The 24,985-nt window shown below is 51.2% G+C and overlaps 1 protein-coding gene across 2 annotated transcripts in view; it reads right to left on the reverse strand.

Moving 5' to 3' along the window:
• KCND3 (potassium voltage-gated channel subfamily D member 3) overlaps positions 1–24,024 on the reverse strand; it is a 101,856-nt gene extending 77,832 nt beyond the window's left edge. Inside the window, exons 1-2 of one of the 2 annotated variants that reach the window (XM_053998416.1) lie at positions 23,971–24,024; positions 17,458–18,642 (exon numbers count right to left, since the gene is read on the reverse strand). In XM_053998416.1, coding sequence (XP_053854391.1) covers positions 17,458–18,566 — 1,109 coding nt within the window. In that variant the 5' untranslated portion in view covers positions 18,567–18,642; positions 23,971–24,024. Of the gene's footprint in view, positions 1–17,457; positions 18,643–22,476; positions 22,542–23,970 lie in introns of those variants that run through there. The other variant, XM_053998417.1, reaches the window with a different exon arrangement.
• Positions 24,025–24,985: the final 961 nt, after the last annotated feature.

Below are 24,985 nucleotides of genomic sequence, written 5' to 3' on the forward strand. Positions count from 1 at the left end.
GAGGGGATCCTGACCCCAAAGGGGATCCCAACACCGAGGGGATCCTGACACTGAGGGGATCCTGACCCCAAAGGGGATCCCAACACCGAGGGGATCCTGACACTGAGGGGATCCTGACACCGAGGGGATCCCGACACCGAGGGGATCCTGACCCCAAAGGGGATCCCGACACTGAGGGGATCCCACAGCTGCTCCAGGGAGGCACGGGAAGGGCAGGATGAGATGGCCACGAAGGAAGGGGAATTGTGTTCCTGTAGCTGGGGTTCACGGAGCCAGAGTCACAGAATGCCCTGAGCTGAAGGGACCCGTAAGGACCATTGAAGTCCCACCCCTGTTCCTGCAGAGACCCCCCAACAGTCCCATCCCTGGGAGCGCTGTCCAGACGCTCCTGGAGCTCTGGCAGGTGAGCCCAGGGCCGGGCTGAGCTCCTGCAGGATCGGCCCCTCGGGAGCTGCAGCACAGGCAGAGCCGAGGCCATAAACAAATCCTGCCCTTGGGACTATTGCTGTGATCGCCACGGAGCCCGCTCTTTATGGGAAGTTCAGAATCTACGTGGAAACATAAATGTGAGGTATGCAAATAAGTCCTTCTGACAAAATTGTTCACTAGACTCATTATTATGGAAATAAATTTCAAATGTGACTTTTCAGAGCTGCCGAAAGCCATCACTTTGTAGAGCTGTTCTGTGCCTCTCCAACGAGCAAATGCCAAAATTTGTGGCGTGTCGGGAATACTTCTCAGATGTTGCTTGTTCTGAAAGTAATTCCAGTGAAACAAAGGCCACTGGATAATTAGGAAGTCTCTGCTGTGGTGGGTGAGACCACGAGCTCCCGCTGTGGCTGGGGCTTGGCACACTCAGGTGCCTTCCCCTCATTGTGGCCCATTTGCATTCTGCACAGAGGTTGCAGACCTATTATTGTGATGTTGCTGCCTGCATAAAGCCCAATTAATGAAAGGTTAGGAGGCAATTAAAAATCACAGTGTCCTTTATTTCCAAGTGAAGTTTATACTGCAGTGCGAGTTCCTGGAATGCTACAAGATCCTTTTGGAAGGCTGATGCAGCTGTTGTTTGTGTATTCGTGTTTGTTTTGACCCCTGTAGAATTTTGTGGCTTTCTCTAAAGGGATAGAATAAAGGGATAGAAACAACACACCAGTCTCAGCTGACCCCAGTAAATAGCTCCTGAATGGATTTGTGCCTTTGCTCTTCAAAGGGTCCTGAGTGTGGGAGAACAGAACTGAAATGAGCGGTGTCAGAACGACCCACCTGGGCAGCAGAACTTACAGAAGTTCCAGAGATTAGCAAGGAAATTACAGGTGGAGAGGTGCCAGACTGAGTCTCTGAACACACATCAGAAGATCTCAGTGCCACCCCTCGCCTGTCTGCAGGAGGTGACCCGCTCTGGTCACCTTCTGTGCACATCAAGGTCTTTCTAGAAGCAGGGGATGCTTTGATCAGAGCTGCCTCAGGCCGTGGTTCTGGTGCAGCTGCTGGCCTGAGGGAATGCACAGGTTCCCCTGCTCCACTGAGAGATGAGCTGCTGCCCCAAAGCGGCAGCAGGGAATTCTTTATTGTGTGGGTTGTGCAGGAGAAGTTCAGTCTTTCTCTGACTTGGATTTTACACCTGCAAAATAGAGATGTCACTGTTTATCTAGGAAGGCAGTGAACTTGAATAAATGGTTGTAGCGTACTCTGACAGACTTGGTACAGAAATGTCATTAAAATTCACTTCTCTGGAGTTATTTATTCCTTTTGTTATCAGTCCAGTGATACGTGGAGAGGTTTCTCGACTGCAAAGGAACCTGTTGCTCTTATATCTGGTGCAAATGTGAGTGGGAGCGTGCAAGAGTTCCAGCTGCACGAGCTCACTTTGGGCTGCAAACAGTGCTGATGTGTCCCACACCTGTAATTAAGCTGATTGACCTTTCCATGTGCAGGCTGGACGGGAGAAAAGCACTAGAGAAGATGGATTGAGAAGGGAATGAGATGCCAAAGCAAATCTCATTTACCCATCCCATGTGCCAATAGCGAGCTGGGAGAACATCAGTCTCTGGAATCGCCACGACAGCGGCTGCGGCCGGAGCCGTCCCAGGGCACAGCCGTGGCAGCTGCTGGGGCTGCTCCCTGCTCGGGGCCCCCACCACGCTCAGCACAGGCACTTCCCCTCGAAACCAGTCCCAGAACAGCACCACAAAACCACCGTGTGGCTTGGAGGGACACAATGGCATTTGGGGAGGATGCATGTCATGAAAAGAAGCAGCAGGAGAGGCAGCAGAAATGACCAGCCCTTGGAAGCTCTGCTCTTGCTGTAGCAGCTCTTTCCTTCCCTAACTCCCTAAAAATGAGTCTTTTAGCCTTAGGAATTAACCCCCGAGCTTGCACTGGCACGAACACCAGAGTGGGACAGGGGTTTCGAGCTGTGCCCCCCTGCCCCTCCCGGCTTGGCAGCTCCAGTTCTGAGCTGAGGACAGGACGGGTGAGGAGTGAGCAGGAGAGATGCTCCCCATGTAGTGACAGGATCTGGGGAAGGACAGGAGCAATTTGTCCTTAACCTCTGTGCTCTCACTGTGTCCGTGTCCCTGCAATGCTGATGCCAGCGTGGGAACGTGCTGATGCCAGGGGTGCCCCTGAGGATCCGTGGCCACGAGCCCAGGGCAGCCCTGGTCCCACACACAGGTGGGGGGACAGCCCCGCAGTGATGCCTCGAGAACGGCTGTGTCTGTCTGAAAGAGCCCTGAGCAGGGCTCGGTTTTTAAACAGATCATTCCTGACAAAGCCTATTACTCACAGTGGGCAAAAAGCCAATATCCCTTTGGTTCAGAGCCCTCCTGCCACACTGCTGTGAGTGATCTGTGAGCACAGGGGGCACGTGGGGAGAAGGAAAAGGCCTTTCACTGACAGCTGAATGCAATCTCTTCATCAGCTAAATCTCTGGAAAATCAGGCTTCATTTCCTGCTGCTCCTTGTGGGGTTCGATGCGTTCCAAGTGCCTCCTCAGGGCAGGATCCAGGCTGCTCCATTCACAGCAGCCCAGCCAGGCACAGCCTCCAAGAGAGGCTGAATTCCTCCCGAGGGCTGACCATCTCAGATCAAACTTGGAGTGTGTCAGCACTTCAGGAGAAACTTTTTGTCTGTGTCCTAAGCACTGATGATGATTTTGTTGGAAAGTTCCCACACGTGATACTTTTCAGAAATAAATGATGAGCAAAATGTACACAGGTCCTGTTGCTTCCCCTGTTCTAGCAGCACAGATTGAGCTCCTCTTGAATTATGTACAAGTTTGAATACCAAGAAAGGAAAAGAATTTGGAAAAGATGGGCTGGGCAAAGGAGACCTGTCCCCCTGGTGTGTCTTTCCTCAGCTCTGTGGTTTTTTCCTACCACTCAGTACTGGAGGGTTGTTTGCAAGAGGGATATAATTTTCTACCACATCTGAACGGTAGAATTTAAAAATCTCTGTGCTTCAATGCCAAATCATTCAGGCTTTCAGTGCTTTATTTTATGGTTATGTTTTACCACATCTGGCGGTGTGATTGCTTTTCACGTCTTACACACAATCCTCAGGAAGCCTTTCCATACCCTCTCAATCTGATCTACTCCCAAGTGAATCCCTGTAGGGCTGTGGATGCACTCTCTGTTCATGGGACATCAGGCCTGCATACTCATAGCTGCTGTGTCCTGTGTCTCAGTGCCTGTCCTCTGCCCCCCTGGGCTGCAGCACCTCGCCCTGTGTGGGGCAGCCTGGCTGGCAGATGCTCTGTCCTGTGAAAGGCCATTTAAGAAAACCAAGAAACTCTTCTGAAATGGGAGCAAATGCAATTAAAAAGCCTTGAAGTCATTATTCTGCACCTGTAGATGTGGCTGTTCTTGATAAAAGGGATGGGTTTTTCTCCATGGACAAGGCATCTGGAATAACTGGAAGCTGGGGGTGGTGTCAGAGGGGTTCAGTGCCTGGTTCCCCTGCCAAGCAGAGAGAAAAACACTCAAAGACCTGCAGAGTTCCATAAAATCTGGTTTGGGCATCTGGTTTACGGTTCCTGACTAGAGGCAACGTTAGTCTTTTGCCATAGGATATAATATTACAACACTATTCTTATTTCATTGATTTAACCTGGTCTTCAACAGAGTGGGACAGAAAATTGCATTTAAAAGATAAATGGAAAAAAAAGATCTAGAGGATGCATTGCATCTTACACGGCAAACTGACTGCTGTGATTACAATTTGTTGTGCTGAGCATTTGGGCTATATTTTCGCTAAAAATCCAATTTTACCGTAGAGCAACATATCTAAGAGTACTTTAAAATGGATTATATAGTAAAAGCCCAAGCCTTACATTATATTGTAACTTAAACGAGCTGGTTTTGCTGTTATTTAGCATTTTCCATCCTGTGTGGCAGCACTTGTCACAAAGTGCATCTATTCCACTTGGAGAAGTTGCTGGGTAAAATACTGAAGGGTGCTGGGCCGGGCAGAGTCTGACTCGAGCCCAAAGCACAGCCTGGTGCCCAGATGAGCTGGCTTCCCTTCTGGCTAGCAGTGTGGCTATAACCTGTTAAACCAATAATGCAGAGGTTGGGTCTGAGGAAAGGGCAGCAGAGTGACAGAAATGGCTGGGAGCCCAGGGCAGGTGTGGCACAGACCCCTGTGCACACTGTGCCACACCGTGCCACCTGACACCCTCCTGGCACAGCCTCTGAGGTCCGTGGGGCTCTCCCATGCATCCCTCCCTTCCTTGGCTGGATGATTCTGCAGATTTGTTATTTATAGTATTTTAGTGTTAAATAATAAATCAGCGTCTGGGAGAGGAACGACTCCTGTTTGCGTCTGCTAAATCATGTTCCCTACAGAGCCCAGACCTGTGGAACGTCTTTCCTCTGCCCTCTGAAACAGCGTGTGATTTCCCTCCCCATTGCCTCCTTTGTCTGTGAGGGGAGGTGGAGTTCTTTGGGGTTTTATTTCGGCTGCACACACGTTTGGAAGGAAGCCCCTGGAGCTCATGGCGTGACCACGTCCCTTCTCCCTCAGCAGTGTGCTGGGGACAGCGCCTGCCTGGAGCAGAACTGCAGCTGCAGCAGCCCGGCTGTGGGGTGAGCGGGGCAGCTGACTGTGCACGCTTACCTGATGGCAATTCCCTCAGTCATGGGACGCTTTGGGTTGGAAGGGATCTTAAAGGGATCTCCTCTCATTCCAGCCCTCGTGCCATGGGTGCAGGGCCACGAGTTGGACTCCATGTTCCTCCTGGGTCCCTTCCAGCTCAGGATACTCTGTGATTCTGTGAAGTCCTTGTCTGACTTGCTTTTAGTCACCAGTTGTTTTCATCCTGAGTATTTCACTTCGCAAACAGAGCACTCGACCCCCAGGGATGTTGGGATAAATGCCCTTTCTCTCAGTTTGTGGTGATTTAACGGGCAGATTTAATTTGCTCTGCACTCAAGTGCTGTAGGTGCTGGATGTGCTGGCTGCCCACTCGGTTTTGATATTGCCAGGGAAGCAGTTATTAATGGCACAGAAATTTTCTCCAGTGCCTCAGCAGCAGTGCAGCTGACCCGGGGGGCTGGGGATGGACAGCTCTCCCAGGAGTGATGAGGTGGGGCTCTGAGCTGTCCCAGGAGGCAGCTCCTGCCACGGGGGCTGTCCCATGAGAACAGTGCAGGGTGTCCCCAAGGCCACCCTGGCCTGCTGCAGGGCATTCTGCTGCCAGCAGCCCTCGCTGTCCCTGCAGTGACTCACGGCTCGTGGAGGGACTCCCTGCACCTCGGCACCACGGGGCAGCACCAGCAGAAATGTCCCACAGATGGCATCCCAAGGGGGTGTCCAAGCTGCCAAACCCCCTGGAAGGACACACAGCCACAGCCTGTTCTGAGTGCAGGGTCTGTGCTGCAGGAACCCTGGGACATGGCACACGAGCAGCTCCAGCCACAGCCTTTGTTTCTGACAAAAAATGAATCATAAAAGCCACTGAAATTCATTTTCAGTTCACAGTACATTTGGTGCCAGACTTTCCTGCTGCAATCATGTGAATATATCCTGACATGTACAACGAGCTGCCTGTGTTTGTTTACCTTGGGCTGTGCACTTCAGAGCATGCGTGCACAGCTTTAAAGATACATATTTTTAAAGCTTGAACACCAATTTTCTACTCAAAATCTTTATCTCTCACCAAACTAGCCATTATATCTTACTGGAAAGTTAATTTATTTTCCTTCCCTTTTCTTCCTCCAACGTTTTTTAGCCCTGCTCAGATGGTAACAGTCAAATGATGGACAGTGCCAGGGTTTTGGAGTGGCACAACTATAGACAATGAGTACTTTAGACAATATTTCAATATGTGCTGAAAATCTAAGAAGAAACGGTAAAAACAAATGTAAATGTTGCTATGTCAAGTCAAAATGAAGATGTCATCTGTAGATCTCTTCTCCTTTTCTGAAATCTCATTTTCCCTTTTCACTTCCAAGTCACAAGAACTGAAGCTGCACCAAGCAGTGGGTGGGGATGATGGGCCATTCCTTACAGGCATCCAAGACTCCTGCCCTTCTGGGTAATAAATTGTCCACGAGCAGTGTGGATATGAGATTTCCTTTGGGTCTTTTCCAAACCCTTGGAATTGGCATCTGCTCTGACAGATCTCCCCAGGCACCAAAGCAAGGCTGGGGTTTTAGATGGAGATTCACAGAGATGAACCATTTCAGGAGCGTTTTTTGATATGGTTTTGGCTCTCTGGAGGTTTCCTAGTCCAGCTCTGCAGTGCCTCAGGAGCAGGGTGGAAGGGTCTGATGCAAATGGTGAAGGAAAGTTACCAGGACGTGTGAGTGGTATCGAGTCGTGTTGGTGCATCCTTGTCCAGGTCCCAAATTGTGCAGAAAGGACAGAACTGGAAAAGAGCCTCTGCTCTTTGCTGCTTTTCTGATCCTTCCTGACATGCACACCTTCGGGACAGGCTCTGCCATGACCCTGACTTTGCTGCTGAGCTTCAGATGCCTGTGTGTGTAAACTGATGGAGCTGTTTACCTATGTTGGATCTACGGCAGGGCTTTCCCCAGGCAGGAATTCAAGCTTGTTCAATAGAGCTCATTAGGTAATGAGCTTATTCACTAAGCTCATTAGTGGTGGAATTCATCCTGCTCAGCCCTCTGCAGCCCAAAATCTTGTATCCCTTCAGCCCAGCTTACTACTCGTCCTGACCCTTAGCTAGAGGGATGACTTTTACCTAATTTCATCCATTCCCCATGTTTTCATTCAACAGCTGCTTTGCTGAATGACTGCTTCTATTATTTAATCTGTCCTGCTATTCCTCTCTAGCAGAAAAATATCTAAGAGGGCTGAAATCTCCTGTATCGAGTGTGCCAAGGCTAGAATATCTTGCCAGCTCATTTCATGAACTGAAGCAGTGTCTGACTCAGTAGGACTCATCCTGTGCCGTGGTGGATGCTCCCAGGATTGACGAACAGACGGTTGGGCAGATGTAAGTAGGCAGGAAAACGAAAGAGGCACCACGTAAAAGTTGTGATTGCCTCCTGCGAGCTGCCCGTGATTGCCCATCTGCACACAATCCTGTGGTCTTGGGGGAAGGTTTGAAGCACACACAGGCATGGCAGAAGCTGGGAATTTCATATTTTGGTTAATTATGCAGGGATAAGAGAGTGAGGTTGGTAAAAAGGGCTCCTCAGGTGCAAAGCTGGGTGGGAGACAGGGTTTTAAATCTTCCCGAACCAGCAGCACAACTGAGATGTGTGACAGTGAAGAATGTGTGTTGGCAATAATGCTTCATTGATTCGTGCTCAACGTGGTAAATTTAGGGGCTGCTTCTACTCATTTCAGACACTGATTACTAGAAAAAGGCTCTGCTGCAGTGGAGTAACGGAGGTGTCAGAGCCTGTTCCATCTTCCCTCACAAGAGGCAGAAAGAAGCACGCAGAGCTTTTCTCACATTAATATTGATGACAGAGCCCAAGAAATGATGTAAACATCAAAAAAGCCCCACTAAAACAGGATTATGATTGAGAATGAGTTTTGAGCTCAGTGGCAGGAAAGGATCAGTTCCCACCCTCCCTGCCAGGCCAGCAGAGGCTGGAGCAGAGGAGCAGGCACCCCTGCACACCCCTGGGGAGGGGTCACTGGAGGCCAGTTTCGCCCCGTGCCTGGATGCCCAGCAGCAGCGAGGGCACACTGGGTGCCCTGGAGTGCCTCTGCCAGGGGATTTCATCCAGAAGGGATCAGTCCTCATGCTCTGCTCTGGGAGCCAAACTGCAGCAGGGACACAGGGCTGGCTTTGCTTCCACAGAGCATTCCTGATCCAAACTAAGGCCCCAAAGCTGATGGACTCACTTCAGCTTTCCCTTTGAAGGCAGCTTATTTCTGCCCAGGTTGTGAGAAGAGCTGGCTTGCACAATCCTTTCCCATTGAAAAATAAAGTGCTATTTTTGTTCTTACCACAGTGACTGTAATTAATATTTGAGGAGGATGGCTCCCTTGTGCTCCAGATCATACAAATATAGAGGAAAATGTGCACATGTTGTCTCCAAATTACACCCCAGAAGTGGACGTGGAGCATACAGACATGGATTTGAGGATTGTGGCCCCACTCCTGGAAGTGTCCAAGGCCAGGTTGGATGGGGCTCTGGGAAACCTGGGATAGTGGAAGGTGTCCCTGCCCATGGCAGGGGGTGGGACTGATGAGATTTTTCCAACCCAAACCATTCTGGGATTCCATGATTCTAACTACATGAGAAAATAAGCAAAATTAAATAATCGTTAAGAAGTGTTTCCCTTGGTGTAAACAAGGGGAAAAAAGGACTGCCTGGTGGTGGGGTGCAATCTTGTTATCAAGGCTACACATTTGCATATTAAAGGCTGAAAATGACTCAAGATTTTGTCATCTGCTGTTTTCACATCTGATGTGGAACCCTGTTTCTACAGGCAGGATGAGAAAAGCAGCAGCAGTTTGTGACTTTTGGATGGCAGAGGGAGTCACAGGGCCACAGAGAATACAGCGAGGAGCACGGGAAGGACGACGGCCCGGAACGCAAAGCTCAGGGCTCCCCACAGTGCTGGGCACGGTGATTTGGCTGCCGGGAGCTGCCCGGAGTGACCCAGCAGGCTGCTGGGGCTGGGGGCTTTGGGGGGCCAGGGCGTCACTGCCAGGGAGCGATCAGCAAACCCCAACGTGGAGCACACTCAGCAGCAGCAGCAGTTCAGGACTTAGTACTTGAATTATTTGACCTTTTTCTGAGGAGGCTGCACAGCACAGATCCACCGGGACCTCCGAGCCCTGTTCCAGCTCAGCTCTCAGGGGCCCGTGGCCTCATTGCACAGGACTGCAAACGACCCTTCTCAAGGGCTTTCTGGGCACATACATCAGCCAAATTTCACAACGTCCTGAAGGCAAAAAGCTAAAGCTGATCTGTGTTTTAATTCTGCTGCAGATGGCAGCCCGAGATGAAAGCAGCAGATCCCCGGGCGATGCTGCCCAGCGCTCCCGGAGCGGGGCGGGGAGGGCAGCTGGGAACGGCTCCGAGCCTGCCCAGGAACGGCTCCGAGCCTGCCCAGGAACGGCTCCGAGCTTACCCAGGAACGTCTCTGAGCCTGCCCAGGAACGGCTCTGAGCCTGCCCAGGAACGGCTCTGAGCCTGCCCAGGAACGGCTCTGAGCTTACCCAGGAACGGCTCCGAGCTTACCCAGGAACGGCTCCAAGCTTACCCAGGAACGGCTCCGAGCCCGCCTAGGAACGGCTCTGAGCCTGCCCAGGAACGGCTCTGAGCTTACCCAGGAACGGCTCTGAGCCTGCCCAGGAACGGCTCCGAGCTTACCCAGGAACGGCTCTGAGCCTGCCCAGGAACGGCTCTGAGCCTGCCCAGCGTCATTTCTGAAGCAGGATGGAAAGGCAGTGAAGGCTTGCGCCTTTAGAAGGAGTAATGAATCGTCTCCTCCTCTTGGCAGGCAGTGATTTGACTTGCCACATGCCTCCTAGTAATTTCCTAGCAGGTTTAAATGTTGGAACAATGGCATTCTGTTAGATATTGATTTTAAAATAACTCTTCCACACTTACTCGTAACTTTAGGAGGTGAATTACAGCCCTTGAGTGTGTGCTAATGCAGCAGTGGTAAATAGTTAAATAGACACAAGCTGTTTCTGCAGGCATTGTCTGTCCAGGAGAAGGCAGAGCTTGGCTGAACGCTGCCTGTCTTCTGGTCTGCAGGAAAAACATTCAGCAGTCTGCCTTTGCTGGAGGAAAATATTAACAAATTCACGATGGATGTGGTGGGATTTGACAGAAAAAAATTTCTGTGCTAGGTGGTGAAGCAGTGAGAGTGGGAGGCGGTCGGTAAATGACCAAATCACAGCTCTTTTCTGCTTCTGCTTCTGCTTCTGCTTCTGCTTCTGCTTCTGCTTCTGCTTCTGCCTCTGCAGAGCAGCGATGGGCTATGGGGTGGGACATCCCTGGCAGAGCCTGGCAGCTCTGGGGCTGCCCTGTGCCCACGGGCAGTGCCAGCTCTGTGCCGCAGGAAGGATCAATAACCCTGTCGTGTGCAGTGAGCTGGGGCTGCTCCCTGCGGGCACCGGGGACACGGGCAGGGAGCACGGCCTGTGTCCTGTGCAAGTGGCTCCTTGCTGCCCCTGAAGCCAAAGCAGCTCCGTGGGCCAGGGGCGAGTGAGCGCCGTGGCACGGGGCTGGGCATGGGATGGCTGCCAGGGAACCATGCTGGGTCCTGCTCAGGAAAAGTTTCTCTCTTTATCTTACACTTTTTCGTATTTTTTTTTTTTTTCCTTAATGAGGTGTTTCCATTACAGTGCCTGGGACATGGCCTGGGAGTAGGCTGGGTTTGGTCACAGCTATCCCCATACCCAGAATCACAGATTGCTTTGGGGTGGAAAAGGCTTTAAAGATCATCTTGATTTAATCCTCTGCCATGGCAGGGACACCTCCCACTGTCCCAGGCTGCTCCAAGCCCCAGTGTCCAACCTGGCCTTGGACACTTCCAGGGATTCAGGGGCAGCCACAGCTGCCAGGGCCCCTCCACCCTCACAGGGAAGAATTTCTTCCCAATGTCCAATCTAAACCTGCTCGCTTGCCTTTGGAAGCCATTCCCCCTTGTCCTGTCACTCCATGCCCTTGAAGGCACAGATCCCCTGAGGAACTGCAGTAAAAACATCTCCTGTTATTCTCCTGACATTCAGTGAGGGGTGGGTTTATCTCAGGCTGGGCCCGTGCTGATCCCGTGCCAAGGGAGCAGGGCTGGGTGGGGATGTGGTGCCCAGATGTCCCTGTGAGGATGAAGAGGGGTGTTGGCAGCACCAAGCTCCTGCCAGAGGGGCTGCCAAGACTCGGGCACTCAGCAGCTCCCTGGCCTCCTCTCCCTGTGCACACCCATGGGCTGTAATCAGCCAAGGAACCTAATTAGTTTTGGCTAATTTGTTTCAGGGCCTTTACCTTCTCTTCCCCTCTCTCTGCTCTCGACTGACAGTGGCTACTCTGTCCCTTATTTTCAGCTGATGTCTGTAAACTGATTGCTTTTACTGGGTCAGCTCTGTTATGAAATTATCGTTTTATGAGACTAAAAATAGCCCAGATCCAGTCAGCACGCCAATCACTTCCCTTCATCTCCAATGAAAATGCAATGTTATCTTCAATCTGTATTTCTCAGGCACTTACTGTGAGGCAAGTTAGAAAGAAAAGAGGGGGAAAAAAGAAAGAGGAGATCAGAAAAAAAATCTGTAAATCAGTTGCTATAGATGCATCCCTGCCAAGGCTTCCACTGGTAAATTTAGCAGTCACGTTACAATTTTAGTCAGCACCATTTCTTAGCCTTATTCAAAATAATTCACTTCTCACACAATGAGTTACCCTAAAGGCAAGTTATTTTGTCTTGCACATTAAAAATGGTGCGTTTGCACATACGTGCAACTGTTACAAATATCCAAAGCCACAAAAAGCGTAAGGATGGATAATTTTTTTTTTTTTTTAAGAGAGGGGAAAAAAATCCAGTGAATTCCACTTGCTTTAAGAATGAATAAAGGTATTTTAATACTTCTGGGGTTCTGGTGAATACAAATAGCTCAAAAATGAGATGCTTGCCTGAGATTTATATCAAGATAGTGAAGGGAAAAGGTTCCATCTGTAGTTTCTGATACAAAGACATTTTGCACACAATATCTGTAAATCCATTAGGAGAAGAAAACTGATACGCGTTTTGTATAAGATGAAGCTGGAGTGAAGAGAGTGAAAGCTGAAGGAAATGGCCTCTTTGTGTAGCTCCATCAACTCATGGTTCAATTGGACTTTCTGTGCATTAAATTCGTGCAGCTCTTTGGCCCCTGGATATAAGGAATTGTTGACTGTGTGGGAAATGGCGAGAGAGATGAAATTCCAGCACCTTCCTTCACAAAGGAAACACCCCACATCTCATCCATCTTCCCACTGGTGATGTTAAATATGCAAAGTGGTGTTTCTATTCAAGAAGCTTTTCCTGCTTCAGTTTAATGGCAGCTCCCAAAGTCCTGACACGCACAACATGACTCCTGGCCCAAACAACAATCTTTCCCGAGGAGCCGGGAATGGCAGCGCTCCAGAGATGATTTATTATTTTCCTTACTTTGCAAACTGCTCTTGGTGTGCGTGAAGGAGGGTGAATGAAGGTTACTATCAGCCTGAGTGGTTTTGCTGTGCAGAAATCAGAGCGCTGCTCCGGCGGCGCTGGCAGCGAGCTCGGGGCTCAGCCCAGCTGGCAGCGCTTTGGCACCACAGCCCCCACGTGCCACGGCCCTGCTCACACTCCGTCCTCCCTCCTGGCCACGACTGAACACCAGTAACAAGAGAAAACCCAAGAAATAAGCAGAACAGAGCCTGATGTTCGTTCGGGCGCCCGTTTGCTCGTTTCCCTCTGATCCACATTTGGCAGAGGCAAAGCTGGGCCAAGACAAACCAAAAGAGACCCTACCCCCAAATCCCTGCTCTCTGCACACTCAGCTAATAAACCCTCTCAGAAATTGCAGCTCTTGCCCCAGTCGGGCTGTTGACACAACCAGGCCAGCGGGGCTGTTTTATCGACTTGCCCTGGTTCCTTAAATGAATTCTGCAGAGGGGCCGGTGCTGTCCAAAGGTGCTGAGCTGTGTCTCTCAAACTCATTGGCCAGAGCAGCCGACCCTGAAAGGGGGATGGTGCTCTCAGAGCCATTATGGCCTTGCAAGTTGTGAGGGTGACAGCCAGAGAGCTTCTCCAGAGAGCAGCCTGAGGCTGCGGGAGCTCAGCCTTTCTAGGCAAGAGAAAGCTGCACCCTGTATCCCTCAGGACAAACCAAACGCAGCACCAGCCTCTGCTCCCTGTGCTGTGCTGCTGCTGCTTTCCTGGCAAAAGTGGCCCAAAGGTCTTGGTGACAATTCCCTCTGGGAATATTCCCTCCTTATAGCACCTTCCAGTGCCTAAAGGAGCTCCAAGAGAGCTCATTTGAATGAGCTAAAATTTAAATGCAGGACAATTTACCTGGGCATGGACTGACAGGGCAAGGGAAAAGGCTGCCAGAGGGCAGGGATGGATGGATGGATGGATGGATGGATGGATGGATGGATGGATGGATGGATGGATGGATATTGGGAAGAGATTCTTCCCTGTGAGGGTGGAGAGGGCCTGGCACAGAGCAGCTGTGGCTGCCCCTGGATCCCTGGCAGTGCCCAGGGCCAGGTTGGACACTGGGGACTCCTGCAGACCTGCAGGAGGATGTGGCACTCAGGTTTTCACAGCTACAATTTGATGCCTCTGCTGCAGGCCATGGACACTGCCTAGGAGTCTGAAACATACTGCTGCTGTCAGATGAAATGAAAACAGCTGTAAAAAGCTTGGAAAAACACTTTCTCTGGGCAAAACTGGCGTGGGGTTTAGTGGGGTGACAGAGGTTTTGTGTTTGTGCTGCACATGAGGGGAAGCAGCAGAGCCTGAGGCTTCCCCATCCATAAAAAGTGAATAAAACTGAATATTGGGTGGGGCTAGGGGCAACCTGGGCTAGTGGGAAGTGTCCCTGCCTCTGGCAGGGGGTGGAATGAGCTGGGCTTTAAGGTCCCTTCCCACCCCAACCGTTCGGTGGTTCCATGAAAACCAGTGCACTGTACCAAGGGAACCAAAGTCACTCTAATTTACACATTTCTATCGAGATGTAAAGCCACTGCCTATTGAACTAGCATACAGTGATTGCACACTGAATTAGCTGAAAGCCAGGACAGGGACGTGGTGCTGGGATGGGCCTGGCACCGCTGCTCTGCTGCTCTTGGCAGCACTTGCATTCCTGAGCTGGGGGCCAGGGGCCAGAACCTCCTGCAGGACACACGAAGGGTCTGGCAAAGGCAGAGCTCAGAGCACTGGGGCTCGCGAGAGGAGGTGGGGAGCTGTTGGCCTCTTGAGAAAAATGTTTCTGCATGAATTGGAGAGCTGATTTTGAATTAATTTTGAATAGTTGTTTCAGTAATTCAGATTGATTTAAGATGCACCCAAGAATAATGCTTTCATTATAAAGCCTCCTGAGCAAACTTTAAATTGTGTTGAATTAAAAACAGCCTCTGTTAAACCAGGGCTGATAAGCACAGCAGAGGGATCAGAGATGCAAGGTCAGTATAATTTAATTCCTTTGCTTTGTTTCCCACTCCAGAAAAGCTGCTGTACCTGTCTCCCTGGGTTGTTAACTGCCTAAGGAGCCTGCAAGTCATCCTGAATTTCTCTAAACTGATTTGCATGGTAACCCCACCAAAACCAGTGGTTATTTACTGATGCTGGGCTTCACCTTCAAGAAGAAATGCATTTCTATTGCCTTTTATTTATGAGTCAGCCTGGAAATGTGACTGTGTCCCAAAGATACTTGGGAATCTGGGAGAGCATCTGATGCACAGTACGGTGGGAGGATTAATGGTCTCCGACTGTTGGCTTTGTTTGTTTGTTTGTTTGTTGTGAGTAAACTTTACACAAATGGAGTTTATCTTAGTACCAGGGAAAAAGTTATCCTGCACCTTCCAGATCACTCCTCTAAGGCACTCTGTCAAAGCAATGCTGGGATTCCAGCCTCAGGGAAACCTTCACTTACCTGGGTTTAAACGTATTGGTGGTGAAAACAAACTATATGTATATATAAGGTTTTGAGTTAAAAACTGTTGTGCTTCATAGTTTCTTGTTTTAAATGCTGGCTGGATTATTAAGGGCAAAAGGCAGGAAATATTTAGGATCTCAATAAAAGCTCTGAGTGCTGCTGAAACCCGAGCAGTGAAGTGGCCAGCACTGAGGAGGGCAAGTCTGATGGATTGGGGAGCACGTTAGAGACCTTGGCTGCATTTTCTGCAGGAGGAATTGCCAGGACTCTCATTAGTAACAAGATCCTTCCAAATAGATTGAAAAGACTTCTGAAGAGAGATGTACATGAAACATTGTCTGAAAGTGCCACTTTGTCAGAACTGGAAGGATTTTTGGGGAGATGAAGGGGACCAGGAGGGTTAGCCCTGGATGGTGAACTCCCCCAGGAGGGTTAACCCCCACCCCACACAGGGGGAGTCAGGAAGGTGGAAACAACCTAAAAGTCCCAAATCAGTAACACCAAAAGCCTCAGTTTTATGACATTGACAGCATTTTATAGGTCCCTTCCCAGTGAACCCTTACAAAGGCATGTTTAAATGTCTAATTTCTTAAATCCATGTCAGCTCATTTCCAGCACTTGTTCCTCTGTGATTTCTGTGATTACAACAAATTGAGCACACTCCGAGGTCCTTGGGAGCACTGGGTTTGTCCCTGCGTTCAGAACGGGAGGGAAGGGACCCAAACCCAGCAGAGCCCCGGCGGGAGCAGAGCCCCAGCTGCTCTCCAGAACATTCTGCACATCCTGGGGCCGTTCCCGTTCACAGGCTGGCCCCTGGCCCCAGGGCTCCTGTCAGAAAGATGTAACAGCACAAGTGTGAATGGGTGCAGGCTGTGTCCCTGCAAGGACGGGTGTGATCGTTATTCAACGGGAATCTGGGAACAGAGCTGGACTTTCACACATCTCCCCTTGTGCAGAGACACGTGAAGGAGCCAGCCAAGGCAGGCGTCCCTCTGAAGCTGATCAGACACCGTGCTGGGGACAGGAGGGGGGAACTGACCAGTATGGACCAGTCAGAACATGGAGAGCTGAGCTACAGCGTGGGGCAGGGCTGGGATGCAAAGCCCAGCTTTGATTTCTAAGTTTTACCTTTCCCAGGGGGAGGAACAGCTTTTGCATAAACTTGCAAACTTTGCTTAGCTATTAAAAAGGAGGAATAAGAGATCTTTAGGTGACTATGACAAACAGGTTCTACATTTGCACTTAATGAAGAAATTCAGACTTTCAGTTGTCATATGCCCAGATTTGGTGCCTTTCTGACAGCTGAATTATGATTTTAATAATTTAAAAGTGCTACTGTGAGCCTGTTCATGTATAATAGGCACAGAGAAGTGTTTAAAATCAAAAGCAGTGTAGAGAAAAAGTAGTCACTACATTACAAGGAGGAGAATTGTCTACATCTGAGTATTAAACTGTGTGAACTCTCCAGTGGGAAAACTCTTTTCAAAGTAACTCTGGATTTCCTACACTGTTGTGATTTGTGGGATGAGGAGATTTGCACTCGATCCTGGGTTTGTGTGTGCCCAAAGCAGCAGCCTGCAATGCCCACTTTCCTCTACATAACCTTGTCAGGGTGAGGCTTTGGCCATTCTGCTCCCAGAGGTTTTAGTTCAGAGCAGCAGGAGTGCAAATCTATAATCTCAGTCGCAACATCTGTGAGACAGAAATGAAATATAAGGGGGAAAAGAGCCCTCCAGGCTACATTCCCCTTGCTTTGATTTCATTATCTTTGTACCTGTCCATGGGAATGTTTGAAATTCTACTGCAACCGCCACAGCACGCTCGGTTCTCAAACTCACAGCTAAACACAGACAAGAAGCCCCCATCCTGCTCAATCGAGTAAAAACCAGATCACATCCTGGCCATCACTGAGTATTTCAGTACAGTGACCCACAACATCCACTTGAATTCAGCAAATCTGTAGTTCCTGGCAAGTCAAGGGGAGAAACAACGACTGACATTGCAACGAGACACAGCAGATGCATCAGCAGCTTTGTGTGAGACGCATGGCTGGAGCCAATGTCACAGAGAGCAGAGCTCTCTCTCCCAGCCCCTTGCTCGGGTCAGCTTTTCCCCCCTGCAGGAATGAATCAGAACCTGCTACTCCACCACTCTGCTCCTCCTGCACTCGTTTACCGTGGTGCCGAGCATTTGTCAAGTGGGTGTAAGTGCTTTTTTGGTTTATACAACTGCACACAAATTGCAGAAGTTGTAAGCCAAAGAATAATCAAGCCCTGAACACTTCCAGCCCCTTCTCGAACATGCACCCAGGAAAACGCTGAGGAGGAGCTGAAGTCAAGCTCCCAGTACATGCTTGCCTGCTGCTCAGGAAAAGGAAAAGTAATACTCACCCCAGTGTTGTCATGGTTACAATAGTGTACCAAAAGGAAGCAGGAATACTGGTGAATTTGCTTGCCGAGGACCCTTTCTCCGCATAAAACATCACAGTTGCAAAGATGATGATTGCCATAGTGAGGGAAAAGAGGAGAAAGCCAAGCTCGGAGGCACAGCTCTTCAAAGTGTAGCCCAAGATTCTCAGGCCTTGGGAATGGCGGGAGAACTTGAAAATCCTGAAAACCCTAAAAACCCTTAGCGTGACAAAGGCTCCGCTGACGTCCTCGTTGTTGGTCATCACCAGGCCGATGTAGTAGGGCATGATGGCCACCACGTCGATGATGCTCATCACGCTGCGGATGAAGCGGTAGCGGCTCGGCGCCGCGAAGAGCCTCAGCAGGTACTCGACGGTGAAGATCATCACGCACGCCGTGTCGAGGCAAAAGAAAGCCACGGCGTAGCGCTCCCCGCAGGGCAGCTCCTTGTTCCCCGGCACGGTGCCGCAGGGCACGGTTTCCACCACGTTGGTGATCACAGAGACGGCGATGAAGAACCCGGTGACGTAGTAAAAGACTAAGGCTAAGGTGCTGGTGTGGGGGTTCTCGAAGGCTCGCCACATGGTCTGCCGGAAGCTCAGCGAGGGCATGGAGCCCTCCTGGTTGTTCTCCGAGTCGTTGTCATCCATCAGCCGCTCCGCGTTCTCCCGCTTCCTGTCCTTGTACTCTTCGTAGCAGCAGTCCCCGATGATCTCGGGGAGGATCCCGTAGAAGGCGAGCTCTTCGTCGTAGGCAGAGATGCACTCGTACCTGGGGTAGTGCAGCTTGCCAGTTCTATAAAAATTGAGGATGCACCTGAAGACCTCGGGGTCCCGGTCAAAGAAGTACTCCTTGGTGTCTTCGTTGAAGAAGAACTCCTTCTCCGTGCTGCCCAGGAGAGTGTCCGGGTACCTCTCCAGTGTAGTCCTCCAGGTCTGGAAACGCCTGCCACTCACGTTGAGGATGATCAGCTCATCCTGCCTCTTGTTTTTCTCCGTTGGAGCCAGTGGCATGGGACAGTTGGCCACTGGCATCCATCCTATGGCAGCCGCCCTGGCGAAGGGCAACCACGCTGCTACTCCTGCTGCCATGATGAGCCCGGGCCGTGTTACTGGAGATGAGGCTTGGGATGCTGCTGGGACCTGCTGGGAGTCAGACCAGTTCCATCTAGAAGACAGAAGAGAAGAGAACACAGCACACAGTCACGCGGGGCGTCCTGCCCCGTTGGGTGGAAGAGTCCAGGGTCAGCACACACACCAGAACCTCCAACCACTGGCTCGCCCTCACCTCCCAGGTGAAGAACGGTGTTGAACAAGGCACGTGATAATCAGCTCAGCGGGGTTATGGCATTACTATAGATTGAAATTTTGAATAGCAAATGATTCCTCATTAAAAGCATTTTAAAAGTAGCATAAACACGGTAATTTATATTTGCTTCCTCACAAACAAGACTAATCCATAATTCCCCAGGTGTAAGCCTCCTGTGCTCATCAGTTTAACTACAGCTGTCAAGAAAGAGCTGGGAACTCCAGTGAAATCAGCCTGCAGTGGATCATACACCACAAAAACCCACGACGGGGCTTAACTGCATTTCCAGTCCTAAACAAGTTCAGTATGTTCTGAATCTTGCACTAAGAACATCTTTAGTTGAAAGACATGGAAATTTTTCTCTGGTTTTCAGCAGTTCTCTTCCATCTTTAATGCGTGGCCTGGCCCCAGCAGCAGTTTTCTGCTGCTCTCTTTCATTTAGAGGTGGGGTTTACTCCTGGCAAGTACTGCAGCCCTCCACTGGACCAGAGGAAAATTCTGATTTTTGGGGAAACATTGTTTGGAATACCCGAGCACCAGTAAGCTTCAGTCCCAGGTGTGAAGGCTGATGGATTAAGCTACCAAATACCAAGAACATCGGAATGAAGGAAGGCCCCAAAGCCGGAGAATTTCTTCCCAGCAGGAAGATGCTTTGCTTGTTTCCTGGCTAGCAGGGGCAGAATCCTTCAGCTGAAGAACTGAAAGATTCCTAGGTTGAAACAAAATACATTCACTGCATTCTCAGAGTTTTGGATGAGGAATATCCCAAGCTGTCCAGATCCTCAGCCACCAATCTCTTGATGTTTGAGTGTTTTTTGTGTTCTAATCTAGCCATGAATTTGTTTTATCTTTTTGATCTTTGGTCAGAGTTCTTACAGTCTTTAACTTTTGTTTTAACTTGCTTTTGCTTTCACTTCCCTAGTGCTTTTCTAATTCTACCATAAAATTATCTGCAGAAAGGTGCCATTATCATATAAGATGCATTAGGAGCCCTATCAAAAGTCAATTTATCAATGGAAATTCTATTGATTCCACTGACTCAGGCCCTCAAAGCCTAATTGTATCTTTGTAGGCATTTTTACTCCAAAGTTTTTAACTTACATGAAAGCTGCCATTCCAGCCAGTAAGGCTGCAGCATTATTGATTCCAATGGGCCATCAAAATACTGAATAAAAAATGATGGAATGAGTCTGTGGTGAAAATGCCTGAAGTGCTCACAGAAATGCTCTTCCTCTTCAGGGCAAATTAACATTCATCACCTTAATGTGGAGCATCTTCCCATGCAATTTTACTATCCAAAGGACAATTGAAATCCCTCGTGCGAGCATCTTGCTGCTGCTGAAGAGCTTTTGTAATTACGGAACATGTAATAACCCATGGTGATGCTTATCCCAAGGAGACACTTTGCTTATCTACCCAGCACTGGAGCAAACATCCCACAGTATTTCCCTCTAAAGAATTGTTCAGTGGTACAAAGCAGCACTTTTTGTCTCCCCCCAAAGAGGGAATTCGCTGCGCGAATCGCGCCGGCCTGGCCGCCCTGGGGAGCAGGCTCTGCGGGCTGAGAGGCACAGCTCAGCACTGGGAACCTTCCCTGCATGACTTTGGAAAGCTCCCTCAGCCCTCGGCTGAAAGGGCATCTCCAGGGGCTCTGTGGGCTCAGACTGCGCCCTTCTACCACCGGTGCTGGATCTTTTAACTTTCATGAAACACTTAAGAACAGGAGGCAGCAAAATAACAATTATTTTATGCATTAATCACCAAATATATACAGGCAAATAACTGAGAAACCAAGAAAAGGCATCTTGTTCCTGCTTTCCCACTGGCAAACTGTCTTCCCTGGGTTTTAATTTCACTTAGCACCATCACCAGCGTCCTTCTGCCAGGACTGACTGGTGACCTGACCAGTTTCAGCACATCGGATCCTCATCTCCCCTGATTTCTCAGGGGAACCACATTAGAAATCTCTTCTGTACTTTCATAACTTTGGTTGTAGATTCCAGGTTACCTACATTAGCTCTGAGGCACTATAAATACTTCACATATAATTGTTCCAATAAAGCACTGGTAACTCATAAGTGACTTACACATTTTTAAATCAATTTTTAAAAGATAAAATGGGTCCTTTCATGCTGGCAGTATATGTGGGGAAGCTATAAATATCTCAGCTGTGAAAGGGACAGGAGATTAAAGCCAAAGAGAAAGAAAGGGGAATTCTTCTGTGGAAGTTTAGTCCTTGTTTCTCTGGGTCCAAGAGATGCAGCTGGTTAGAGCAACAGAGCACACCCAGCTTCATTCTCAGAGCTACACGGAGTCTGCCCCATTTATCCTCAGAGCACACAGAAGAGGAGCCTTTTTCAGCTGTAAATTATCTGAAGGACCACGAGTGAGAAGTGAAATCCCCTGCTGCAGAGGTTTTGCTTTTTCTGTCCATGAGTCCTTGGAACTCTACCACTCCCTGAAGGAAGTGAAAGAGAATTGGGAGAGAGAGGGGGGACTGGATTTCTAATTCTGACCTGCACAACCTCAGCTGAGCCAAAAAAAAAAAATGAAGTAACCAGTTTATCTAGAATGTAGAATTCCAGAATGTAGAAAGAATCTCCCTTTTCTGCCTGCTTGGATTTTGGTAACTGCTAACCAGCAACTGTTTAGGCTGGAAAGCAATTGGCTGGACTCAAAATCTAATGTACTGTTGACAGTGTCTGGAGCTCTCACAGAAAACAGACACACTCTCATTCTAACAAGCATATATTTAGCTATATCCATATTTCTAATTTTAATTACCATAATTTCTGCGTGTAATTTAAAAGGAACTGGTTCACAGCAGACCGGCACCCTGCTGATGACATTTAGAAGACCTGGTACACAAAATAGAATCATTTGCCTCCTGACTTAAAAAAGTAGCTGTAGAGAAAAGAATCTGCTTTCTTTAGATAACTAGGGGGACAATGAAACAGTCAAGCAAATCGGAGAGAAAAGGCTGAGCACGAGCCCCCTGTCCCCTCCCTGCACTCCTGACCCCGCTGGGTCCCTCCCGACCTGCGCTGGCTCCGCTACAGCCGCTCCGGGGGCACCGTGGCCTCACCCCAAAAACACCCCTGACAGCCAAGGCTGGCTCAGCACAGCTCAGGAGGAACACTTGGCAGGGAACAGTAAGGACTGTTCACCTAAAGGGTCCAGAAATAAAGGATGGATTCTTACCACTGCAGCTCCCACGGCAATGCTTAATTGACACTGATCAATGTCTCTTCATCATCTCGAGAGAGCAGAGACAGACCAAAAATCTCAGCGTTTCCCTTTCTAGAGGCAGACAGGGCTGTTCTGAAATCGGACTGGTAAACATACTGCAAGTTTCTTGATGAGACACTGCTAATGGGAGAGAAGAGCCTGGAGATCATTCCTTCTTCCCTCTCCTGTCCTTGCTGGGTCAGGCTCAGGCAGCAAAGAGACCTTTGCTTTAAAGCAAAATCTGTCAGCCAAAGCCTCGGTGTCTTCTGTCAGTCACACATTCCTTCCCCTTCGCAGCAACACCAGAAAATAAAACTTTCTGCAAAACACTCACTCCCTCAGTCTGTTGGGGAGATTTAGGAGCAAAAGCAACAGGCTTAGGATAAATGCATGCAAACTTCTCCCCTCCCTCCCTCCCAGCGAGCCCCGAGAGCCCCATCTTGCCGGCTCGCAGCGCTGCCTTACCTGGAAAGGAAAGACACTCGGCGCCCAAAAGTAGGGCTAAATCTGGGGAACGGGAAGGCAGGGGGAGCAGGCACTCCTCAGGATAAAAGGTGAGCTCTGCTGCCTGCCTCTTGACTCCCTCTCTAAATGCAGTCAGAAGCAATCAGTAAATGCGATCATCATTGTGAAAGTATATATAGAGAGATGACTAAACAGCTTCTCCCTCATTACTGCCGAGGCTCTCCCTGCCTCTCTCGCCTGAGCTCGCTTCGCGCTGCCCCCTCCCCTTCCAGCAGCGCTCGCAGCTTTGCCCTCGCTGCCCAGCCCAGCTGGGCACGGCCCCGGGTCCCGCCGGGGCGGCCGCGGCCGGGCTGGAGCCGGCGGGTGCGGGGAGGCTCCGGCGAGCGGAGCGCGGCTGGAGAAGGGCGGTGTGAGCTGACGGAGCAAATGGAGTCGTTAAATACACGCCAGAGCCTACCCTGCATGCTAATGTGCCAAGGGGGAGATGCAGGGGGGAAAGTATGGGATGAACTTCGCGGCTCGATCGCGGAGCTGCCTGCGTGTCCCTCCTGGCTCCCGGTCAGGCGGGGACAGGGCAGGAGGGATTCCTTCTGGACAAGAAAACGAGCTATTCCTCCAGCATCACAAACCTACACCCAACACCTTGGCCAGGGCGAGAGGCTGCATTCAGGAAGAAAAAGAAAGCATTCGGATTTACACCGATCTTTATCTATCTTCGTCCTTCTTGCTTCCCACCACCTTTCCCTTTTCCCTCGTCCTGATGTTCTGGCTTGCCCTCCTCCTTGGCAGCTCTTACCAGTCCTGTCTCCACACCGCCTCAGCATCCCTTTCATCCCCGGTCAGAAGTTGGACTCGGCACGCTCCGAGACCCGGCAGCCTCGCTCATTTATCCGTTTGCTGTGGAATCTTCATTAAGTAAATAACCACAAGCCCAAATCAGAGCGAGCCAGCCTTGCCCTGCTCTGCCGGGCAGCTCCCGGCGGTGGCTGACGCGCCGCAGCGATACTTGATGACTTCCATAAAGTCAGAGCAATACGCACAGGAGCGAGCGGGGCTCGGCTGCCTCGCCATCGCCTCCTCGGCAGCTCGGCACCGCACCTAGCGCCGGCAGCGCGGGGCTGCCACGGGCCGTGCGGGGCTGGCACGGGCCGTGCGGGGCTGCCACGGGCTGTGCGACCACGGGCCGGCAGCGGCGAGGGGCGGGAGGAGAGCGGGGCGCGGGGTGGGAGCGGCCGGGGGCACCCGCTGGCCCCGCCGCCCCCGCCCCGCCCGCAGGTGAACCCCCGGGGCCGGTGTGCCCCGCATCCCCGGGGCCGGTGTGCCCCGCACCCCCGGGGCCGGTGTCCCCGCACCCCGGGGCCGGTGTCTCCCGCACCCCCGAGGCCGGTGTCTCCCGCACCCCCGGGCCGGTGTCCCCGCACCCTCGGGCCGGTGTCCCCGCACCCCCGGGGCCGCTCCCTCTCCGCCCCCCGCCCACCCGGCGGACCCCCTCACCTCCGCAGGGCGCTCCCGGCCGCGGCCGCCCGCCCGGTGCCTCCGCGGCCATGCGGCTGCCGGGAGCGGAGCGCGGGGCTGCGCGGAGTGCGCGGGCGCGGGGCGGCGGCGGAGAGCGATGGGGAGCGGTGGGGAGCGGTGGGGAGCGGTGGCAGCGATGGCAGCGGTGGCGGCGATGGGAGGACGGGAGCGATGGGAGCGGTCGGCACCGCGGCGGAGAGCGGCGAGCGGCGACGGGCGATCGGCGGGGCCGGGGACAGCCCCGCGCGGAGGGGCGGCGGCGCGGGGCGGGGGGCGGCGGGGGCTCCCCGCGCTCGGCCGCGTCCCCGCCCGCCGCCCGCCCGCAGAGCCGCCGGCAGGTGTCACCCGGAGCGAGCGGCGCCGGGCGCGGCTCCCCGGGACGGAGCGGGCGCAGGGCACGGGGAGCGGGTGCGGGACCCCCGGGGCGGCACAGGGCAGGGGTGGCGGTGGCCGCAGCACCCCCGCAATGGGGCCCGCAGAGTCCCCGAGCCGGGGAAGAGGGGGGCGTAAGGAGGGGTCCGGGGGCTGCAGGGGTTGCGTTGTCAGGCGCAGGAGCTGCTCCTCCAGATGCATCGCTGTGAGCAAGGGATGCGTGCTGGGGGGTCTGATGTGCCTCTGGTGCCTTAAAATAAGGAAAATGGGGACTTGGTACAGCCAGCAATGACCAGGGGCCGTTTTCCAGGTGCCTTTCTACCCAGAGCTCTAAACCCAAGACCTTCTTAAAGAAAAAAATGTAATAAGAATAGGGAAAGACCTCAGAATCCTCAACATTTCAACAAATCAATGATCTGGTTCTAGAAACTCTGAAATCAAGACCCTGATCATGGAATTATTCAGCTTGGAAAAGACCTCCAAGATGATGAAGTCCAGCCTGGATCCTACCATGCCCACTAATCCATATCACAAAGTGCCAAATCGACTCCTTTTTGGAACACTTCCAGGGATGGTGACTCCACCACTTCCCTGGGCAGCCTGTTCCAGTGATTAACCACAC

The sequence above is a fragment of the Vidua macroura genome, chromosome 24, assembly GCF_024509145.1.
Source record: "Vidua macroura isolate BioBank_ID:100142 chromosome 24, ASM2450914v1, whole genome shotgun sequence".
NCBI lineage: Eukaryota > Metazoa > Chordata > Aves > Passeriformes > Viduidae > Vidua > Vidua macroura.